Here is an 18,735-nt window from a genome sequence, read left to right on the forward strand (position 1 = left end):
AAGCAAATATGGCAAAATGTTAACTGGTGATCCTAGGATATAGGAGTATGACAGTTCTTGCAAGTTCTCTGTAAATTTGAATTTATTTCAAAATAGAAAGTAAAACAAATAATTTATTTCAGTCAATGCCCTTTAAGTAAGCAGTATTTGAAAAGATTAAAATGTATTTGCATTGTTCTCTTTGGAACTGTTGCACACTACCTTTTGTTAAGTTAGTTCCACAGAGTAAAGGTACAATCCCCAAAGTCTAATATAATTAGGTAATTTATTTAAAAATACGTAAGTGAGACTTCTGGTGAAAGAAGAGAGATTCATCACAGGATTTTCTTTTTATCCAGAGATCCCACTAAATTAACAATGAAGCAATTAAAGCGAAAACAAAGGAGGTAACAGCAATGAGCGAGAGATTTCAATGAAGATGCAACAAGGCTACAACTTCCAGAGTCTGAATAAAGGATGCTAATGGCAAGTAGGTTGATCTCTTCATAACCCTGAGAGGCTCACAACTGGAACCCCAGGTTCAGTGGTGGGCAGGGTTGAAGCACAGGGCTGACCACAGGAAACTGGTTCAAAGTCCTGGGTTAGAGCCCAGGGTCTTTTCCCAACCCATACAGCAGTGGGCTGTTCAGCCAGGCAATAGGGCACAGAAGACATGACTGTGAGGGAAAAATGCAACTTTGGAAACACAAGCATGATAGCAGGGTGTGAGGGGGAGGCAAAGAGATAAAGAGAAAATGACTAAGGAAAAGTCTTCAAAAAAAAAAAACCCAACTGACTCTCCCCTCCCTCACTGCCACCAGAGCCTGGCTGATAGGTTCCAGACAAGAAACCGGAAGACTTTTCTTTGGGAAAACTGAACAACCCCAGAAAAAAAGACACATTTACACCTGGAGGTTCCCTAACCAAATGCCTGGTGCATCACTTACAACTGCTTGTAAGTGAAGGTACGAGGAAGTAAGTCCCATCTGTGCACACAGAGTCTCCAAATAGCTTTTTACTGCCTCCCTCTTAAACGTGAACCTACCAAAGAACCAACATTTGAAAAAAAAAATTTCATATGAAACAGACTTCAAATCAAAATGAAAGGTTAACTTAGAAGAAATAATGAACCAAAACTAAAGGAAAGTATCAAAAGAAAGCTATTATTGGGACCTCCTTGGTGGTCCAGTGGTAAAGAATCCGCCTTACAATGCAGGGGATGTGGGTTCGATCCCTGGTCAGGGAACTAAGGTCCCACATGCCACGGGGCAACTAAGCCCACGTGCCACAATTACTGAGCTCACGTGCCTCAACTAGAGCCCACATGCCTCAAACTACAGAGCCCACGTGCTCTGGAACCCAACGCGCCACAACTAGAGAAGAGAAAACCCGCACGCCAAAACAAATGATCCCACGTGCCTCAACGGAGATCCTGTGTGCCGCAACTAAGACCCAACGCAGCCAAAAATAAATAATAAATAAATCTTAAAAAAAAAAGAAAGCTATTATTAATATCCCCAGAGAAATAACAATGTTATAGTCACAAAACAAGAACAGAAAGCTTTGAAAAACGAGCAATCAGAGAATAAAGAGCTCTTAGAAAGTAACAGTGAGAAAAGACATAATACTAAGACTGGAAGATAAAGGACAAAGAGGCCATGATGAACACTAAAACATAAATAAGTCTTAGAGAATCAACCCATGCAATACAACATCTACTCATAAAAGTTCCAGAGAAAGAGAAGAGAGAGAGGCAGGAAATTAATAGAGAAATAACATCAGCATTTGTAGAACTAAAAGACATTAATTTCCAGATTGGAAGAACCTATGCCCCAAACACTGTTATGGACTATCAGAATACCAGGGATAAAAAGAAGATGCTAGAAAGCTTGCAGAAGGCTAGTCATGAAAGGCACTGTGGCTGTCAGGAAGCTCTTTCAGGACGCCTGTCCTCAGTACTCAGCCATTATGCTGCAAAGAAGCCCAAGTGAGGCCACATGGAAGGAAACATGGAAAGAACTGCAGGCTTAGTTGACAGCCATCATCAAAGGCCCCAACTTCTGAGTCTCCAGCTAAGGTCCCAGATACTGCTGGGCCGAGATAAGCTGTCCTTGTTAAGCCCAGTCCAAGTTCCTAGACCACCAAGCCCATGAGCAGAGTATGTCCAGTTTGGGGGTCATTTGTTTTGCAGCTCTGGTAACTGCAACAATACCCTAGAGGTACTTGCACACGTTGGCACAGGATGTGTATACAGGAATGGTCATGGCAGTGCTGCTCATAACAGCAACAAAAAGAAACTGGAAGCAGGAAAATGGATAAATAAATTGTGGAATATTCACACAATGGAATATGACACAGGGATGAAAACAAGTGAATTAGTGCTGTATGTATCAGCTTGGATAAGTCTTACAAAGGAAAAAAAGTTTCAGAACAGTAAATACAGTATGATAGCATTTATAGTTTTAAGATATGGCAAACAAACAACACTGACTAAGCAAACATACAAACATGATGATACAAAGACAGACACGGGAATGACATTCACACCATTCAGACCAATTACTTCTAAGAAGGCAGAGGTGATCAGAAAAGGTACGTGGAGGGCCTCAACAGCATCTACAGTATTTTAATTCTTAAGGTGGGTGGTGGGTCGGCCTACATGTATTTGTTATATTATTCTTTATACCTTTGTATATACCAGAAATATTTCACATACAAATGTTTAAATAAAAAAGAATAAAAACTACATGTATCAACATGGCAAATCTTAGAAACAATGTTAAGAGAAAAACAGGTGGTAGAAGGATACAGTGCAATACAATTCATATATGGTTTGCGAACATACGAAACATTACTATATATTGTTTAAAACAACGTGCATTTATAGTAGAAGTAAAAAGAACAGAGTGGGGATAACCAAGAGCACATTTAACATAGCAGGCACCTCTAGGGTGGGAGAGAGAGGAATAGAAGAGTGTCTTTCAACAGTATCTACGGATGGCCAGTATATGGGGATTTAATGCATTACTCTATACCTTTCTGTGTGCTTAAAATATGTGACATGATAAACGTGGAAAAAGTCAGTGTTATCCCTGGAAATATTCATGCAATTTCAGCTGAAAACAACATTCTACCTATCCTTTGTGCTTCACTGCTACTCAAACAATGATGGGTTTTTAATTAAAAACAATGACATCCCAGAAGCAATGAACATACCTAGATCTTAAGTTTCTAAATACCATCTTCCACTTAAAGGAACCAGGGCTCCGGGGAAAAATGACTGACTTAGGGCTGGGGCTAGAAAAGTACAAGATGGGCCTGGAACATCTGGCTGTGGCAGGAAGTCTAGAATGACGGGAAACTGTCAAAAGGTCACAGAAGCCAGCTTCACACGAACCCCTCAGGCCAAAGCTAAGACAAAGCATCAAAATAATAAACAGAGTAAAAAAGACTACCTCACTGAATAAAATCAGAATCCATGAGTCCACGCTGATAAGCAGAAATAAAGAAGAAAGGAGGACTACTCCCTGCAGTAAAATGAGAGGGAATCATAGAAATAGAAAAAACACCATTTGGCAGCCGCCACAGTAATTAGTGGTTTCAGGCAAGACACATCAGGACATGCTACAGCTAGTGGGTAACAAGTTTGATGAGAAAAAGGTGATTTGCAGAGCCTTAAATTACCCTCTCATAAGTTACATGTAACTGCAGTGGGGGAGGGGCAGGGTATAACTTTACAGTGGAGACCCCTGGCAAACCCCACCTTCACCAAGTGGCTGGAGTTGACACCCACACAGTTCACACGTGCCTCCTAACAGGAAGTGCTAAGAGGGGCTCCTGTGCATCACGACAACCCAATCTAACTGTGAAGAAACACACACCCAAACTAAGGGCCATTCCACAATGTGCTAGCCAGCGGACTCTCTGCGATGACGGATGCAGTCCCCCCGCGCTGCCCAACACCGCAGCCACTACCCACATGTGACCGCCGAGCACTTGAAATGTGGCCAGTGCAACTGGGGAACTGAACTGTTTATTTTACTTAATTGTAATCAGTGTAAAATTAAATACTCACATGTGGCTAGAGGCTACCATGTTAGAAGGAGTAGTTCTATAAAATAATTAGTCTATGATCTTCAAAGAGTTTTAAGGTTATAAAAGACAGAAAAACTGAGGATCTGCTCTAGGTTAAAGGAGATAAAAGAGATGTGACAACTCAATGCAACATGTAGTCCTGGATCGGATCCCGAACAAGGGAAAAAAAGTTTCTTTTGTTATAAGGAATACTTGTGGTATAATTTGCAAAAAATTGAATGGCATGTATAAATTACTATATTAATGTTAATTTCCTAATTTTGCTATGGTTATATAAAAGACTGCCCTTGTTTTTAAGAAATAGACCTTGAAGTATTTAGAGGTAAAGATGCATTATATCTCTAACTTACTCTAAAAAAGTTTGGAAAAATAATTTTTTTTTTTTTGGAAAAATCTTTAAACTATACGTGGACCGAATGATAAAGCACATATTATAAAATGTTAACTTTCAGAATCTAGGTGAAGGTGAAATATGAAAATTATTCACACAACTTTTGCAACTTTCTGTAGGTCTGATGTTAAGAAGTACAAGTTATAAAAACCAGGAGCTCATGTACTCACACACACTACAATTATACTATTAATGCGTATGAATGAGAACAGTAATAACTGAACCATGTAAAGTTCTAATCAAATATGGCACACTGAATGGAGTGTTCATATGCACTCCCTCCTGAAACTTTACTAAAATGACTATAAAGGAATAAAAAACATAGGGCTTGCTGGTATGATATGCCCAAAATGGTACTTTACCTCTGTGATTTTCCTCCTAATAACCCTAGTCTAATCATGAGAAAAATATTAGACAAATCCCAAGGGACATACTGCAAAATACCTGCCCAGTTCTCCTCAAAACTGTCAAGATCATGAAAAACAGGAAAAGTCTGAGAAACTGTCACAGCCAAGAGGAGCCTAGGAAGACATGAAGACTACATGTAATCTGGTCTCCTAGAGGGAGTCCTGGAGCAGAAAAAGAACATTAGGAAAAAAGCAAGGAAATCTGAATAAACTGTGGTGTTTACTTAATAATAATGTATCAATATTGGCTCATTGGGACTTCCCTGGTGGTGCAGTGGGTAAGACTCCCCACTCCCAATGCAGGGGGCCTGGGTTAGATCCCTGGTCGGGGAACTAGATCCCACATGCTGCCGCAGCTAAGAGTCCGCACGCCTCAACTTAGAAGGCTGCATGTGGCAACTAAGACCCGGAGCAGCCAAAATAAACAAACATTAAAAAAAAAAATTGGCTCATTAATTGTGGCCAAAGTATGGTACTAATGCAAGATGCTAATAACAGGGGAAATGGTGGGGGGCATATGGGAACACTCCACTATCTCCTCAATTTTTCTGTAATTCTAACTGTTCTAAAACATAAAGTAGTTTTTAAAAAGTAAAGTGTGACTGCAACTATAAAAGTTTTCAGATATGGAAGGCCTCAAAATTTGTCTCTTATGCCTTCTTTTTCTCAGGAGATGTACTCTAGCAAAACAGAGTTAAACCAAGAAAGAAGATACAGAATCCACACAAAAGGACAGATTCAATACGGGAAAGAAGCAAAGACAATTCCCAGGATGATGACAAAGGCAAGTCCTAGAAATCTGTGTATCAGACCTCGAGGGCAATCAGTTCAGACTGAAGCAAGGATACTGGGGAGGCGGGAGGAAAGGAAGTGCTATGCATGTTTAAAAACTAAGCAAGCAGATAAAGAGACAAGCCAATTATTAAGTCTAGGAAAAATAAAAGTTGTAAGAGAAAGGAAATGCAGTCACTGAACACTGCAGCTTAGCTTTGAAAAATATTTGCATAGACATAAGAAACACTGAATTCTGATTCATTTATAAATGATAGTATATCATATTTAAAGTCTAAGACACCACTAACTAGAAATGCTATTTAATATTATTTACTAAATACTAAGAGGAAAAAGTGCTGCCAATTAAAATATGACACTATAAAGATGCATTCCAATTTCTGAGTTGTTCAAATGTAAAAGAATAAGCTTCGGGCTTCCCTGGTGGCGCAGTGGTTGAGAGTCTGCCTGCCGATGCAGGGGACACGGGTTCGTGCCTCGGTCCGGGAAGATCCCACATGCTGCGGAGCGGCTGGGCCTGTGAGCCATGGCCGCTGAGCCTGCGCATCTGGAGCCTGTGCTCCACAACGGGAGAGGCCACAGCAGTGAGAGGCCCGCATACCGCAAAAAAAAAAAAGAATAAGCTTCTCAGAATCAATTTAATACATCAATCACATTGGAAAGAGGGGGGGAGTGTTTGTTTGGGGAGCAAATGGTATAAGAAAGCTACACTGTGACCTTGCACAGAGGGTAGTCAATATATAATGTCTGAAACTGATGGGGAAAAAAAAAGAGCAATGTAAGTTTGTCACTTAGAAACATGGAGCAAAACTTTAGAAGGAATGGCTAAAAGAGCTGAAAATAATGGCTTCTAAGGTAGAGGACTCCAAGATAGAGAGAGGTGAAGAAGACTGCTGTTTCTCATTTGATATTTGACCATTTAAACCATTGACATGTATTACCTTCAGGAAAATAAATTTTAAAAAACAAAGCAGCAAGAATCAAATCTAAAGCTATCAGGAAGAAAATATCAACAGCCGAAATACTTTCAGATTTTACTTTAAAAAAAAACAAAACCTAAAACCTAATCCAGTTTCAATGTTATACAAATCTAACTTTTAAGTGAAATTAAATCAAAGTGAAAAATTTTATCAAGTCTGTTGTAAATCTGGTCCGTTGTATCTGCTGGACACACAGATGCTGATTTAAGATAGCTCAAAGGCTGCCCTGCCAGAGACAGAAAGGCGTGGGAGTGACACCATAGCTCTGAAAGCCCTGACTTCCTGCTTTAAGATAAGACCCAACTAACTCTATCAGAAAAGTCTACGTATATTTGCAGCTACAGCAAAGTTACGTAAAATGAAAATAAATGTGGAAAAAATCATAATAGCTTGTAAGACTACAATATCTGAAATTACTTTTAGCCAACCACGTCACTGAGTTACTTGTCACTTACATCTTGAAACATTTTATTTTCTTGTTTTAGTCTTGCTTCTTTATCATCTGAGAGTTTGTAAGCATTCTCAAATGCCTCTTCTAAATCCTGAAGTCTAGATTTCAGTCGAATGATGGTATTGTCTTTTTCTTTATTACTTGTTCTCATTTCCTCAATTCGTTCCTGCAAAATTTTGGAGGCACTGCTGGCTGCACTGAAGCGTTCTCTAAGATCACTCTACAAAACAAAGACAAGGATAATACACTGTTTTTAATAATAATAAAAAAATAGATGTCTCAATAGCAGCTAATAATCTGTGGACATTAAATATAAAAGAGAAGTAATAAAACAAAACACATAAATGGAAATGAACAAATTTGATATTCTGTTATATCCTGGGATGGAGACTAGAAACGATTACCCTATAGAATAATACACAGAAAACCACTGTCTGAGGCATTCTGATTCCAGGACTCACCTGTAGATGACTTTAACGAGGAAAAAATAACCATGGCTATTAGAGAAATGATTCCAAAAGCATAGCTGGAATTTGTAGCCCCACATTAATATTTAGAGGGAAAAAAAGCATTTCTTACCCTATTCTCTCACTTACAATGAAAATAAAAGAGAAAATTCAGAACATCTGATATGTTAATATTCATTCAACAATCATTAATTGCAAATCCACTAGATGGCAGGCACTAGGGTGCTAGAAATATAAGATTAACAAGAGGACTTCCCTGGTGGAGCAGTGGTTAAGAATCACCTGCCACTGCAGGGGACACAGGTTCAAGCCCTGGTCCGGGAAGATCCCACATGCCATGGAGCAACTAAGCCCGTGTGCCACAACTACTGAGCCTGCACTCTAGAGCCACAACTACTGACCCCGTGTGCCACAACTACTGAAGCCCATGCGCCTAGAACCCGTGCTCCACCTCAATGAGAAGCCCACACACCACAATGAAGAGTAGCCCCTGCTCGCCGCAACTAGAGAAAGCCCGTGGGCAGCGAAAGACCCAGCACAGCCAAAAATAGATAAATTAATTAATTAAATTAAAAAAAAAAAGATCAACAAGAAAGGTCCCTGACCTCATGAAGTTTATAGTTTAAGAGGAGACAAAGATAACTTAAAAAAAATCAAAACTATCCCAGTTTCAGCATCAAAAAACAACAAACAAACAAAAAACCCATCAAAGACAAAGAAACAATGTCTAGAATATAACTGGCATTTTGCAGCAAAACACTGTAAAATTATGCACAGAAGAATAAAACTTGGTAATGCATGGGAAAGAAAAGTTATTTAAGAGGAAAGGTTAAGCATTCCTAGTTATACACCCAAGAAAACTGAAAATGCATCCACATAGAATCTTGAAAATATAAATGTTCGTAGCACTATCATTCATAATAGCCAAAAAGTGAAAATAACCCAAACATCCATCACCTGATGGATGGATAAACAAAATGTGGTGCATCCATACTACGGAATATTATTCAGCCATAAAAAAGAGTGAAGTCCTGGTCCATGCTACACTATGGATGAACCTTGAAAACCTAATGCTCAGTGAAAGCAGCCAGACACACGAGGTCACATACGGTTTGATTCCGTTGACATCAAATACCCAGAATAGGTAAACCCAGAGAAACAGAAAGCAGAGTAGTGGTTGCTCATGGCCGAGAAGAGCATGTAATGGGGGAGATGGCTAAGAGGTTTGGGGTTTCTTTCTGAGTGAGAAAAAAGTTCTAAAATTAATTGTGGTGATAGTCGCACAAATTTGTGAATATACTAAAGACCACTGAATTATACACTCTAGAAGGATGAGTTTTATGATATGCAAATTATATCCCAAATAAAAAATAAAATTTTTAGAGGGTAAAAGTTTATAGTATCATATGAAGCCAGCAGCATTCAAAATATAAATGTAACAATAAGACATCCTAAAGGAGAAGACAAGCAACATACAACCAATGTTTTTATAAAACTGTTCATTTGTCTCTAAAGTTCAATTAATAAAAAAGCTTAAATTTTTAACATTAAGCCACTAGAAGAACAAAAAATAGAGTACTTACTTACCACTTCTCTTTCCAGCAAGTTATTCTTATTTTCAAGTGTTCTCACACGACTAGTAGCTTCATTCAGAGCACTATCTAACTGGCCACATCTAAAAACCATATATTGAAACAAAACAATCAAAGACAAGATCCTTTCTCTTAAAAGTATTATAAAAATCTAACTGATTCTCCAATATATTAGGTAAAACAAATTCTCCAATGTTAGCCAAGACTAAGGATGCCATTTTAGTAAAATATATCCAATGAACCTGATATTATAATATCTGGAAAAAATTAAAAATGATATGAAAAGATCCCTAAGAAGTATTTGTACATTCATGTTCATAGCAGCATAAATTCACAATAGCCAAAAGATGGAAGCAACCTAAGTGTCCACCAAGGATGAATGGATATAAACAAAATGCAGTGTGTGTGTGTGTGTGTGTGGTGTGGTGTGGTGTGGTGTGGTGTGTGCAATGAAGTAGTAGTCAATGTTAAAAAGGAAAGAAATTCTGACACATGCTACAACATGGAAGAACCTCAAGGACATTATGCTGAGTGAAATAAACCAGACACAAAAGGACAAACACTGTGATTCCATTTATACAAGGTACCCAGAAGCATCGAATTAATAGCGACAAAGTAGAACGATGGTTGCCAGGGGCTGGAGGGAGGGGGTAATGGGGAGTTATTGTTTAATGGGTATAGAACGACAGTTTTGCGAGAGAAAAAAGGTTCCAGAAATGGATACTGGTGACAGTAGCACAGCAATGTGAATGGACTAGGCCAGTGAACTGTAAACTTAAAAGTAGTTAAAATGGTAGATTGTTATTTTATCACATTAAAAAATAAAAATTAAATATGCAAGATATAGAAAACGGCATAAAATAACTTGATCTATGAAGAAAATATATATGTATATGCATTATAATTTCTGGAGGGATGCAAAAAATTAAGTCTAGGATGTGAAAACAAAGGATGGGGTAGAAAGACTCCATATTAAATCCTTCTGTACTATTTCAAATCAGCATGAATGTTATTCTTATAATTAAAGACTTTCTTTGTAAAGTTAATTACCATAGAACCTCAAAATAAGAAAATACATGGAAGAATTTGGTCACCATTTTGAATCAGTGTTCAATGATGTGTTGTGAATAAAAGCTAATATTTATTCGGCACTGACTACACACTCAGTCTTTGTTAAGCACTTTGCATTCATCCTCACAATCCTGTGTGTTAGGATTGTCATCATTCCCATTTTACAGATGAGAATACAGAGACAGAGAAGTTAAGCTCCTCCAGAGTCACACTGGGATTCTAAGCCAGGCAGTCTGGCTCCAGAGTCATGCTCCTACCCACTATGCATTAATGCCTTGCAGAAATGAAACACTGATGAAACTGTTCTTGAAACAAAGATCACTAAATAGTCAAGTGTTGCTGTGTTGTTATTTTTCTGTTGTAATTACCTCACTGATTCCGGTATGCCAGAGACCTCATCCCCCAAGTTGCAATTGTGTGACAATATAAGTGTTAATGGTCCCATCTGCAATAGCAGCGGGATTCCCCAATTTGCAATTTTGAAATTTGAAAAAAATTGCTGTGTACACTGACAACATAATATTGGTTTTTGTCTTGGGTAAATCGTTTTTCCAGTTCTAAATAACTGCAACTTCTCATTTTGTTTCTCCTGTCCTCTGTAACACAGTTTTATATGGTAGGCCAAATCAAGCCCTTTAGGGGTACTGGTAGGAGGAAATAATGCGTTGCTCTTCATTTGCACGCTATCAGTACATTTACTCCACTACCTAGATTGCTGTTGTTACTGTTATAACACGACCACTTATTTAAAACCCTGACTTCCAATTTGCTCCTCCTACATTCTCTCATTGCTCCACGTGCTCTAGCAGCTTCTAGACATAAAGATGTTTTAATTAGCTCCCCTTCTTTGGCACCCCGTCTTTGACCTAACAAGGTCTGCTGGTCGGCTTCTTTCAGACTTCTGTTTTCCAACAGGAAGTACCTGTGGTCATCTGTGCCTTCTTAAAAAAACAAAACAGAACAAAAATAAGAACAAACTTCCCCCAGCCTGGTATCTACTCTTTTCTTTTTGTCCTAGAAAACCTAAAACTGGCCTTTTTTCCTGGCTCTTTTCAAACTACTTCTCTGCCATTGTACCCCCATCACCACCACCAACAGCAAAATGGAAGCTATAGAAACGATCAGGATCAAGACAGCATGTTAACTACCACAGCAACCACACACTAGTATAAAAGCTAGTTTTCCGGACTTCCCTGGTGGCGCAGTGGTTAAGAATCCAACTGCCAATGCAGGGGACATGGGTTCGAGCCCTGGTCCAGGCAGATCCCACATGCCGCGCAGCAACTGAGCCCGTGCGCCACAACTACTGAGCCTGTGCTTTAGAGCCCGTGAGCCACAACTACTGAGCCCGCGAGCCACAACTACTGAGCCCACATGCCTGGAGCCCTTGCTCCACAACAAGAAAAGCCACTGCAATGAGAAGGCTGCGCACCGCAACAAAGACCCAACACAGCCAAAGAGATAAACAGATAAATAAATAAAAGCGAGTTTTCCTAGAATTCTCCAAATTAAACTGTTAACTGGATCAGATTTCAGTTCCCTCCTAATCTTTTCTCTAGGGGTTTTGTCTTTTTTGCCCTAGAGAAGACTTTGCTGTCACCTAGACTCCATCAGTTTTCAATCTGTTTAATACCATTTGTAAAGTATGTTGCAAGTATGCTGTTATTTTTTTATTTTTTTGGCCGCGCCGCATGGCATGTGGGATCTTAGTTCCCCGACCAAGGATCGAACCCAAGCCACCTGCAGTGGAAGCGTGGAGTCTTAAATTAACCACTGGACAGCCAGGGAAGTCCCTCAAGTACGCTGCTATTAATACTAGTAAAAACATCAAATTTTGTAAATGATTCTCTCTCTCTAAAATAAGTGGAAAGCTATCCCTAGTATAAGACCGTTCTCCCCTGTTTGTCTATGGTTTTTTTGAATGAGATAACTGTTTCCACAGGTTCATGAGTGTCTGGGTTAAAGTTATGCATTTCTGGGTATGAAGAAAGGTTGAGAACTGCCCCAGGACATTAATCATAGACTTATTAGGGAATCCATAGAGCATTAATTCTCCCATAAATGACATTCCTTTACATATACAAAATCTGCTCAACTATCTCCGTATTTCGCCCACACAAAACAAATGTCCTCATCAATTATCAGTGTTTTGTAAGAGGATGGCTCAAATCTTTATTTTTTGGCTGCACCCTCGGCTTGCGGGATTTTAGTTCCCCAACCAGGGATTGAACCCGGGTCCTAAGCAGGGAGAGCAAGGAGTCCTAACCACTGGACTGCCAGGGAATTCCCTCAAATCTTTAAAAATAATTACTTAGGCAAACATGTTTCTGTGTGAAATTTTTCAAATCTAAAGCACATGTTTTCAAAGTGTTTTAACATCATAATATGTTATACTTTGGGGAAAATAATATATTCAAGTTGGAGAAACACTAACTTTACAGTTAAATTATAAGTCTTACCTGTCTACAAGAATTTGATTGGTTTTCTTCCAATCTTCAACTGCAGGAATTTCTTTTGCCTCCAGTTTCTGTTTCAAACTATTTATTTCTGACTCATAATAAGCTCGAAGATCTGCGATGTGTCGAGCATGCTTTTCCTTCAGGTTCTGCCTAACCCTGTTGGTGAGAGGAAAAAACATCATTTAGAAAGCATCTCCTATCTCAATAAGAAAAACCAAGAACATAATGATTCTCATACATAAAAATACAGCCTTTTTCCTTTATACACCCACAGAAAATATAATAGATTAATACACAAGATGACAACTTATAAAGCAAAAAAAAAAAGACATTAGTTTTTAGATGGTCTACCTTATAAACATTATATTATCTTTTTAATTTTTTATACATTACTGAAGTTCAATAAAAACAATTTTCATCACTCAAGCAGACATCATAAAAAACCTATTGACATTACAAGCCATTCACTGAAATACATACTTAGACAATATCACAGGATCTTCCAGGGAAGTCAGTGAAATGCATTCTGGGACACCACTGGCTGTACCTGGAAGCTGGGACTGACTGACTGAGGCAAAAGGTACCAGGCCAGTGTTTTCTTCATCTACACTGTTGACTGAGATGTCGTTACTACCAATAGTATATACTGCAGGAAACGTGGAACTGGTCCTACTTTCATTTTGGAATGCATGATTTTTCCAAGAGTCCACTGGAGACACTTTTGTACTTGAAGGATATCTTGGGAATCCAGATAACTGAGAAGTAACATGACTTGCTTGTGAAAACGAGTCTATGTCAGACTGACTAGCCATACTAGGTTCTAGAACGGAGTCCGGTGAGAAGGATATTCTGTCATCAAGGGCATTCAAAAAGCCATGTGGCTGAATCCCTGAAATCTGCTGACTTGGCTTCAGGTGTAAAGTTGGGTGTAGAGTCAGTACCTAGAAATAAGACAGACAACAGTAAGCTCTCGCCCTCTGTACTCAGTTTTCGTTTTCAAGTGAGTAGGCTTTAGATCTCCTAGGGAAAAGGAAGCTCAAGATGAGAGTTAAGAGTCATGAGTCATCTTTCATTGTCACTCAGCAGAGTGCTGTCAACTTTACCTCCGGTGGATGATTTGGGTTGGAAGCAGAAGGGAGATTCCTCTCAGGTAACTGCTTGTTTTCCCTCTGTTTTTTATAATAAATATCCTTCAGTGATGGTAGCTTCATCTCATTACTAGTATTAGACTTAAAGATATGAAACAAAATTATTTAAACATTATCAACGAATCAATGATGAAAAAAGTTTACTTTCCTGATATCAAGATCAGCACCATAAAAAGATTTTTGAAAAATTTAAAATAAACTGAGATGCCAGACTGCCAGATTTGTAATAAGAGTTTGGAAGTCATTACCTATTATGAGGCTCCCTCAGAATGAAAAAATTTTCATACCCTCTAACAATAAATATTAAGGGGATAATTTAAACCTAAGATATTTAGCAGCCTAAGAACACTTCCAAAGAATAAAATCCTTGGTAATCTCCTTACTCAAAATAAGAACAAAGTTTCGAGGTAAGAAAAGACTTCATAATGAATGAAGGAAGCAGGGCAAGAAACCTTCTGTCCAGATTAATTTCCTGTGACTCAAAGGGACAGGTGTCAAAAGGTGGAGTACCCCAGCTCTGTAGTTATATTCGTGTTTAAGAGTTGGCAGACCACAAGAAGTGTTAAGAAAGAAGTTACCCAATCAAAATAAGACCCTTTTTTAATTAGTAAAATAAGAAGATATGGGGACTTCCCTGGTGGCACAGTGGATAGGACTCCTCACTCCCAGTGCAAGGGGCCCAGGTTTGATCCCTGGTCGAGGAACTAGATCCCACATGCATGCCGCAACTAAGAGTTTGCATACCACAACTAAGGAGCCCACATGCCGTAACTAAGACCCCACACAACCAAATAAATAAATAAATATTTTTTTTAAAAAAAAAGAAGATACAATCCTAACTTCTACAGCTGAAATCAGAGCTTTGCTACACTGGAAGTGTTACAAACCTAAACTCCAAATATTAAAACACTGGGCTTAAATTATTTCAATGTGGGACTTATTGTAGGGCGTGACAGGGGTACCATTTAACCCTGGGCCTCAAATTTAAACTAACGTGGACATTCTCTCAAATGAGATTACAGATTGAGTGAGAGATACATTGAAAGCACTGAAAGAACACATTTGTCCTATAGCTTTAAACTTTTAAACTGTCCCATTTCCAGACCCTACATAGACAGACTGCAGAGCACCATGAACTAATGTTTTTTTTTAATAAACTCTATAACTAGCTTGTGAAAAAGACAATTAATTATACTTTTTGTGTGTGCATTAAAGGCATTAATTTGTTAAATGTAAACCCTTAAAATTTACCACAATTTCTGTAATCCTGCTTTGAAATTTTACTTTTTATACACCAACAACCTGGAAGCCTTTTCAAGTACTGAAATCTATGCCAAGCAGCAGCTCTTGGACTATGGCTACAGCCTCAGGAATCCTGCCCTGGGTGAACAGTTGCAACTATGCTATTTACAGCTCACTGTAATACAAGGTAATATTTTTCACCACCTTTTTTTTTTTGGTGTGCCGAGTGGCCTGTGGGATGTTAGTTCCCCGACCAGGGACTGAACCCAGGCCCTCGGTAGTGAGAGCTCAGAGTCCCAACCACTGGACTGCTAGGGAGTTTCCTTTTCACCGCTTTTATGATTTCTCTTCTTGTCATATTTTAACATCTCTGAAGTGAGGATGTCTCTTGTAATTAACAGCATCTTACAAATGCCTTTGGTCAAGTAGCAGCTGTGACATAATTGTCACTGCCTGCTCATAAGCAAATAGAAAAGCTTTCAAAATTGGCCAAATAGTTGTCAGCAGCTTGGAAGAAAATCCTAGAGGCTACGCTGGAACCCCTGAGAAGCAATATTTAAGGGACAGTGAATCAGACATGTTTAGCAACATTCCCCATCTCAGAGTCAAAAGCAGGCCAGTCCTACATAACTACTAAGCCAGGTAAAAACTCAGCACCAAGGCCTTTCATCCTTTTTTAAAGAAATGCCAAGTCACCAATGCTCCTGGTGGCCCAAGGGAAATGGCATGTGGAAAACACAGAAACCAACACTGACTTAAAAAGAGAGGAGTGTGGAGTGTAAGCTCCCGTAGGTAAAGAAGTTTCAACTAATTTACTTCACTTATATTATCCATAAGTATGTACGAGAATTATAGGATAAAAATATATGTTTAAGTCTACAAAATATAAATTCTAAGGGATAAGCATTGTATCCGTCGGATTGATGAATTTTTTTTCTTGGTAGAATATGAAACAGGAAGTCTTAAAATTGATGGCAACTTTATATTTTGAGTCAACAAAATATAGTGTTAATTTACTGATGTTGAAGACCAAGAAACACAAACAGTGAGCCCTGTAGTTGCAAAGCCCACCGAGTCTCCCAGACCCCTCAATCTCACTTCCCCCCGCCTTCCTTCTTAGTGTTTATCTGTCTCTTTTTTCCTCCTTTCCTGAAGGACAGAATGCTGGTTCCCACCCTCTCTGGGACTCCGATGTCCAAAAATACACTGGTCCCATGTTGTCCTATCCATCTATGCCTGTCACTCGTGTTTACAGCTCTCCTGGTTACTTTAATTGTATCTCTCCTTTCCTCCAACCTGTTCTCTCATCTCCTGATCTAAACACAGAAGTGAGATATATACATCGATGTACAATACTGGATATTTTTATTTCTTTGCTCTGAAGTCAACAAAATATTTACATTTCTTGCTCAAAGAAAATCAAAACAGCAAATTAAATTGCTCATAATTATGATACAAACGGATCAGCGGGAGGGTGTAACAGAACAGAAAATCAAAACCACGCCTGGGAACGGGGGAAGAAGTTTATTTGTGTACCTACTATATTTAAAATAGTGGGCACAAAACCATGTCATTTCATTTCATAAAACACTAACCAGGCATTTTTAATTCCATTTTTAAGTAACGTTCCTAAGATCACACAGGCAGTGAACGACAGAGACCAAACCTGAAAGCAGGCAGATATGATTTAAAGCCCATGCTTTTTTCTGTATATCAGAAATTGAAAAATACAAACTTTGTAAATGAACCAGAGTATACAATTGTACAACAAATACACACGTGCATCGCGGGTTATTAAATTACCTGGCTTGGTGACGTATCCGTGGAGGCGGCGGGAGTCCCAGGTAGAGAGTGATACGTGTCCTTCTCCTCCAGTTTCCAGTAAGTCAGTCCTAATGTGAACAAATACACAGAATAGATAAGGTGAGGAAAAAGAACAAAAATGCTTTCAGAGTAACTTATTTCTACCTAAAGAAAATTAAACATGGGAACTATGTGCTCTAGAATAACTTATTTTTACCTAAAGAAAATTAAATACGGGAAGTTTTTGGCTATCTGGATACAGGAAATTGAATTTGGAAGGGAAAAAATTCACATAAATGCCTTGCCATGTAAGAGTCCTAACTTAATGATCCAAATATTTTAAACTGAACTATCATATTATTAAAAGTCAAGATAAACACGTGCAATTTAAAATATTTTTTTAAAGACAATTCGTTTACACACAGTACAGACATACATAGAAGCAATCTAAAGAATTCAATAATTCAAATCCTTATTGAGCGTTTACTGTACCAGCTGGGGAGGAGGAGGCGTGAAGAGTGAGCTGTGAACCGTAAGTCAATCATGCAGTACACACAGTATGTCAGAAGGTGGTAAGCACTCTAGTAAAAGTTACAAATCAGTGTAAGGGAATATGCAGTGCGTGTGGAAGGGAGGGCAGGTGCTCTTTCTGAATAGGGTGGTCAGGGTTGGCCGTGTTAGCCATATATGAGGGAGCGCCCCCGTAAGGGGCGGGGGAGAACATTCCACATACAGGAAGCAGCCAAAGCAAAAGCCCTAAAATGAGAACTTATCTGGCATATTTGAGCAAACAGCCTCTCTACTGAAGCAGAGAAAGGGAGAGAGCAGCAGACAGTGAGGTCAAAGAGCAGAGCTAGATGTCTCCGGGCCTGCAGGCCTCTGTAAGGACAGACTCCCTCCCGACTGTTATTCTGAGGGAAGTGGAACCACCGCAGGGCTTGAGCAGAGGAGTCACAAGATCTGACCTGTCTTTAAAAAGGATCACATTGGCTACTGTGTTGAGAACAGATGGAAGCTGCAAGGGTGAAAGCAGGGAGGCTGGTTAGGAAGCTCGCGGGAAGCCAGGGGACAGGTGATGGGGCTCTGTTAGGGTGAGAGCAGGAAGGTGGTGACAGGTGATCGGATCATGGTAATTTTCACAAGGCAAAGCTAATTCATCCTGAATTGGACGTGGGGTTGTGGGAAAAAGGAGTCAGTATGTAAAGCCATTAAAGCTAAAATAAGCTCACCGTGGAGAGTAAAGAATGGCTTACAGACAGTTTGAATTTCTTAATTCATTTTGGAGTATCTGAAAAATGCTGAGATGATTTTTGCAGCTGTTTGAAATAATTGCAAAAGTACTGCTTTCTATCTTTACAGAACTTGTAACACAAAGTAAGGCAAGTAATGAGGTTACAGCTACCAGAGGCACAAGACAACACATAATACTTTTACAGAAACCACTCTAATATGCACACGTTATTATTTTGAAAAAAACTCTTTAGAAATATAAGTATCATACCTGTTCCTGAATCAGACATCCAACAATTTGGACTCTCATCTGGTTTGTTGAGGTAAAAAGCTCGAGAATGTGTAGCAGCAGTGAAATCAGACTACAATTCAAGAAAGAAAACCATTAGTTGCCAGCTAAAAATCCTTAGGCACAGACTGCTGACACAAGGAATAAGAGCCAGGTGTCAAACCCAGGCGCAGAGAAACTTTCAGAGGTTCACAAAGAAAGCAAGCCTGGTTTTCCCCACGGTTACAAGAATCGCAAAATGATAGGAATTAACAATGAAGGATTTTCTATTCCTGTGTAATTTACAAAAGTTTATTTTGATTCTCTGTGGAGATGAAAGAGGAAACTGGAAGCAGACAA

The 18,735-nt window shown here is 39.0% G+C and overlaps 1 protein-coding gene across 6 annotated transcripts in view; it reads right to left on the reverse strand.

Annotated features, from left to right (window-relative positions):
- Positions 1-18,735, reverse strand: part of MPHOSPH9 (M-phase phosphoprotein 9) — a 54,935-nt gene that overhangs the window by 20,639 nt on the left and 15,561 nt on the right. For 4 of the 6 annotated variants that reach the window (XR_003793984.1, XM_029225617.1, XM_029225624.1 and 1 more), the window contains 7 exons: positions 18,379-18,469; positions 16,878-16,966; positions 13,788-13,913; positions 13,165-13,625; positions 12,685-12,840; positions 9,150-9,237; positions 7,100-7,315 (listed from right to left, as the gene is read on the reverse strand). Coding sequence is in view for 5 of the 6 variants with exons in the window: in XM_029225617.1 (XP_029081450.1) it covers positions 7,100-7,315; positions 9,150-9,237; positions 12,685-12,840; positions 13,165-13,625; positions 13,788-13,913; positions 16,878-16,966; positions 18,379-18,469 (1,227 nt within the window). In the remaining variant the exon portion in view is untranslated. Of the gene's footprint in view, positions 1-7,099; positions 7,316-9,145; positions 9,238-12,684; positions 12,841-13,164; positions 13,626-13,787; positions 13,914-16,877; positions 16,967-18,378; positions 18,470-18,735 lie in introns of those variants that run through there. The other 2 variants (XM_029225620.1, XM_029225640.1) reach the window with 2 other exon arrangements.

The sequence above is a fragment of the Monodon monoceros genome, unplaced genomic scaffold (assembly GCF_005190385.1).
Source record: "Monodon monoceros isolate NGI ecotype Baffin Bay Population unplaced genomic scaffold, NGI_Narwhal_1 Super_Scaffold_1, whole genome shotgun sequence".
In the NCBI taxonomy this organism is placed as follows: domain Eukaryota; kingdom Metazoa; phylum Chordata; class Mammalia; order Artiodactyla; family Monodontidae; genus Monodon; species Monodon monoceros.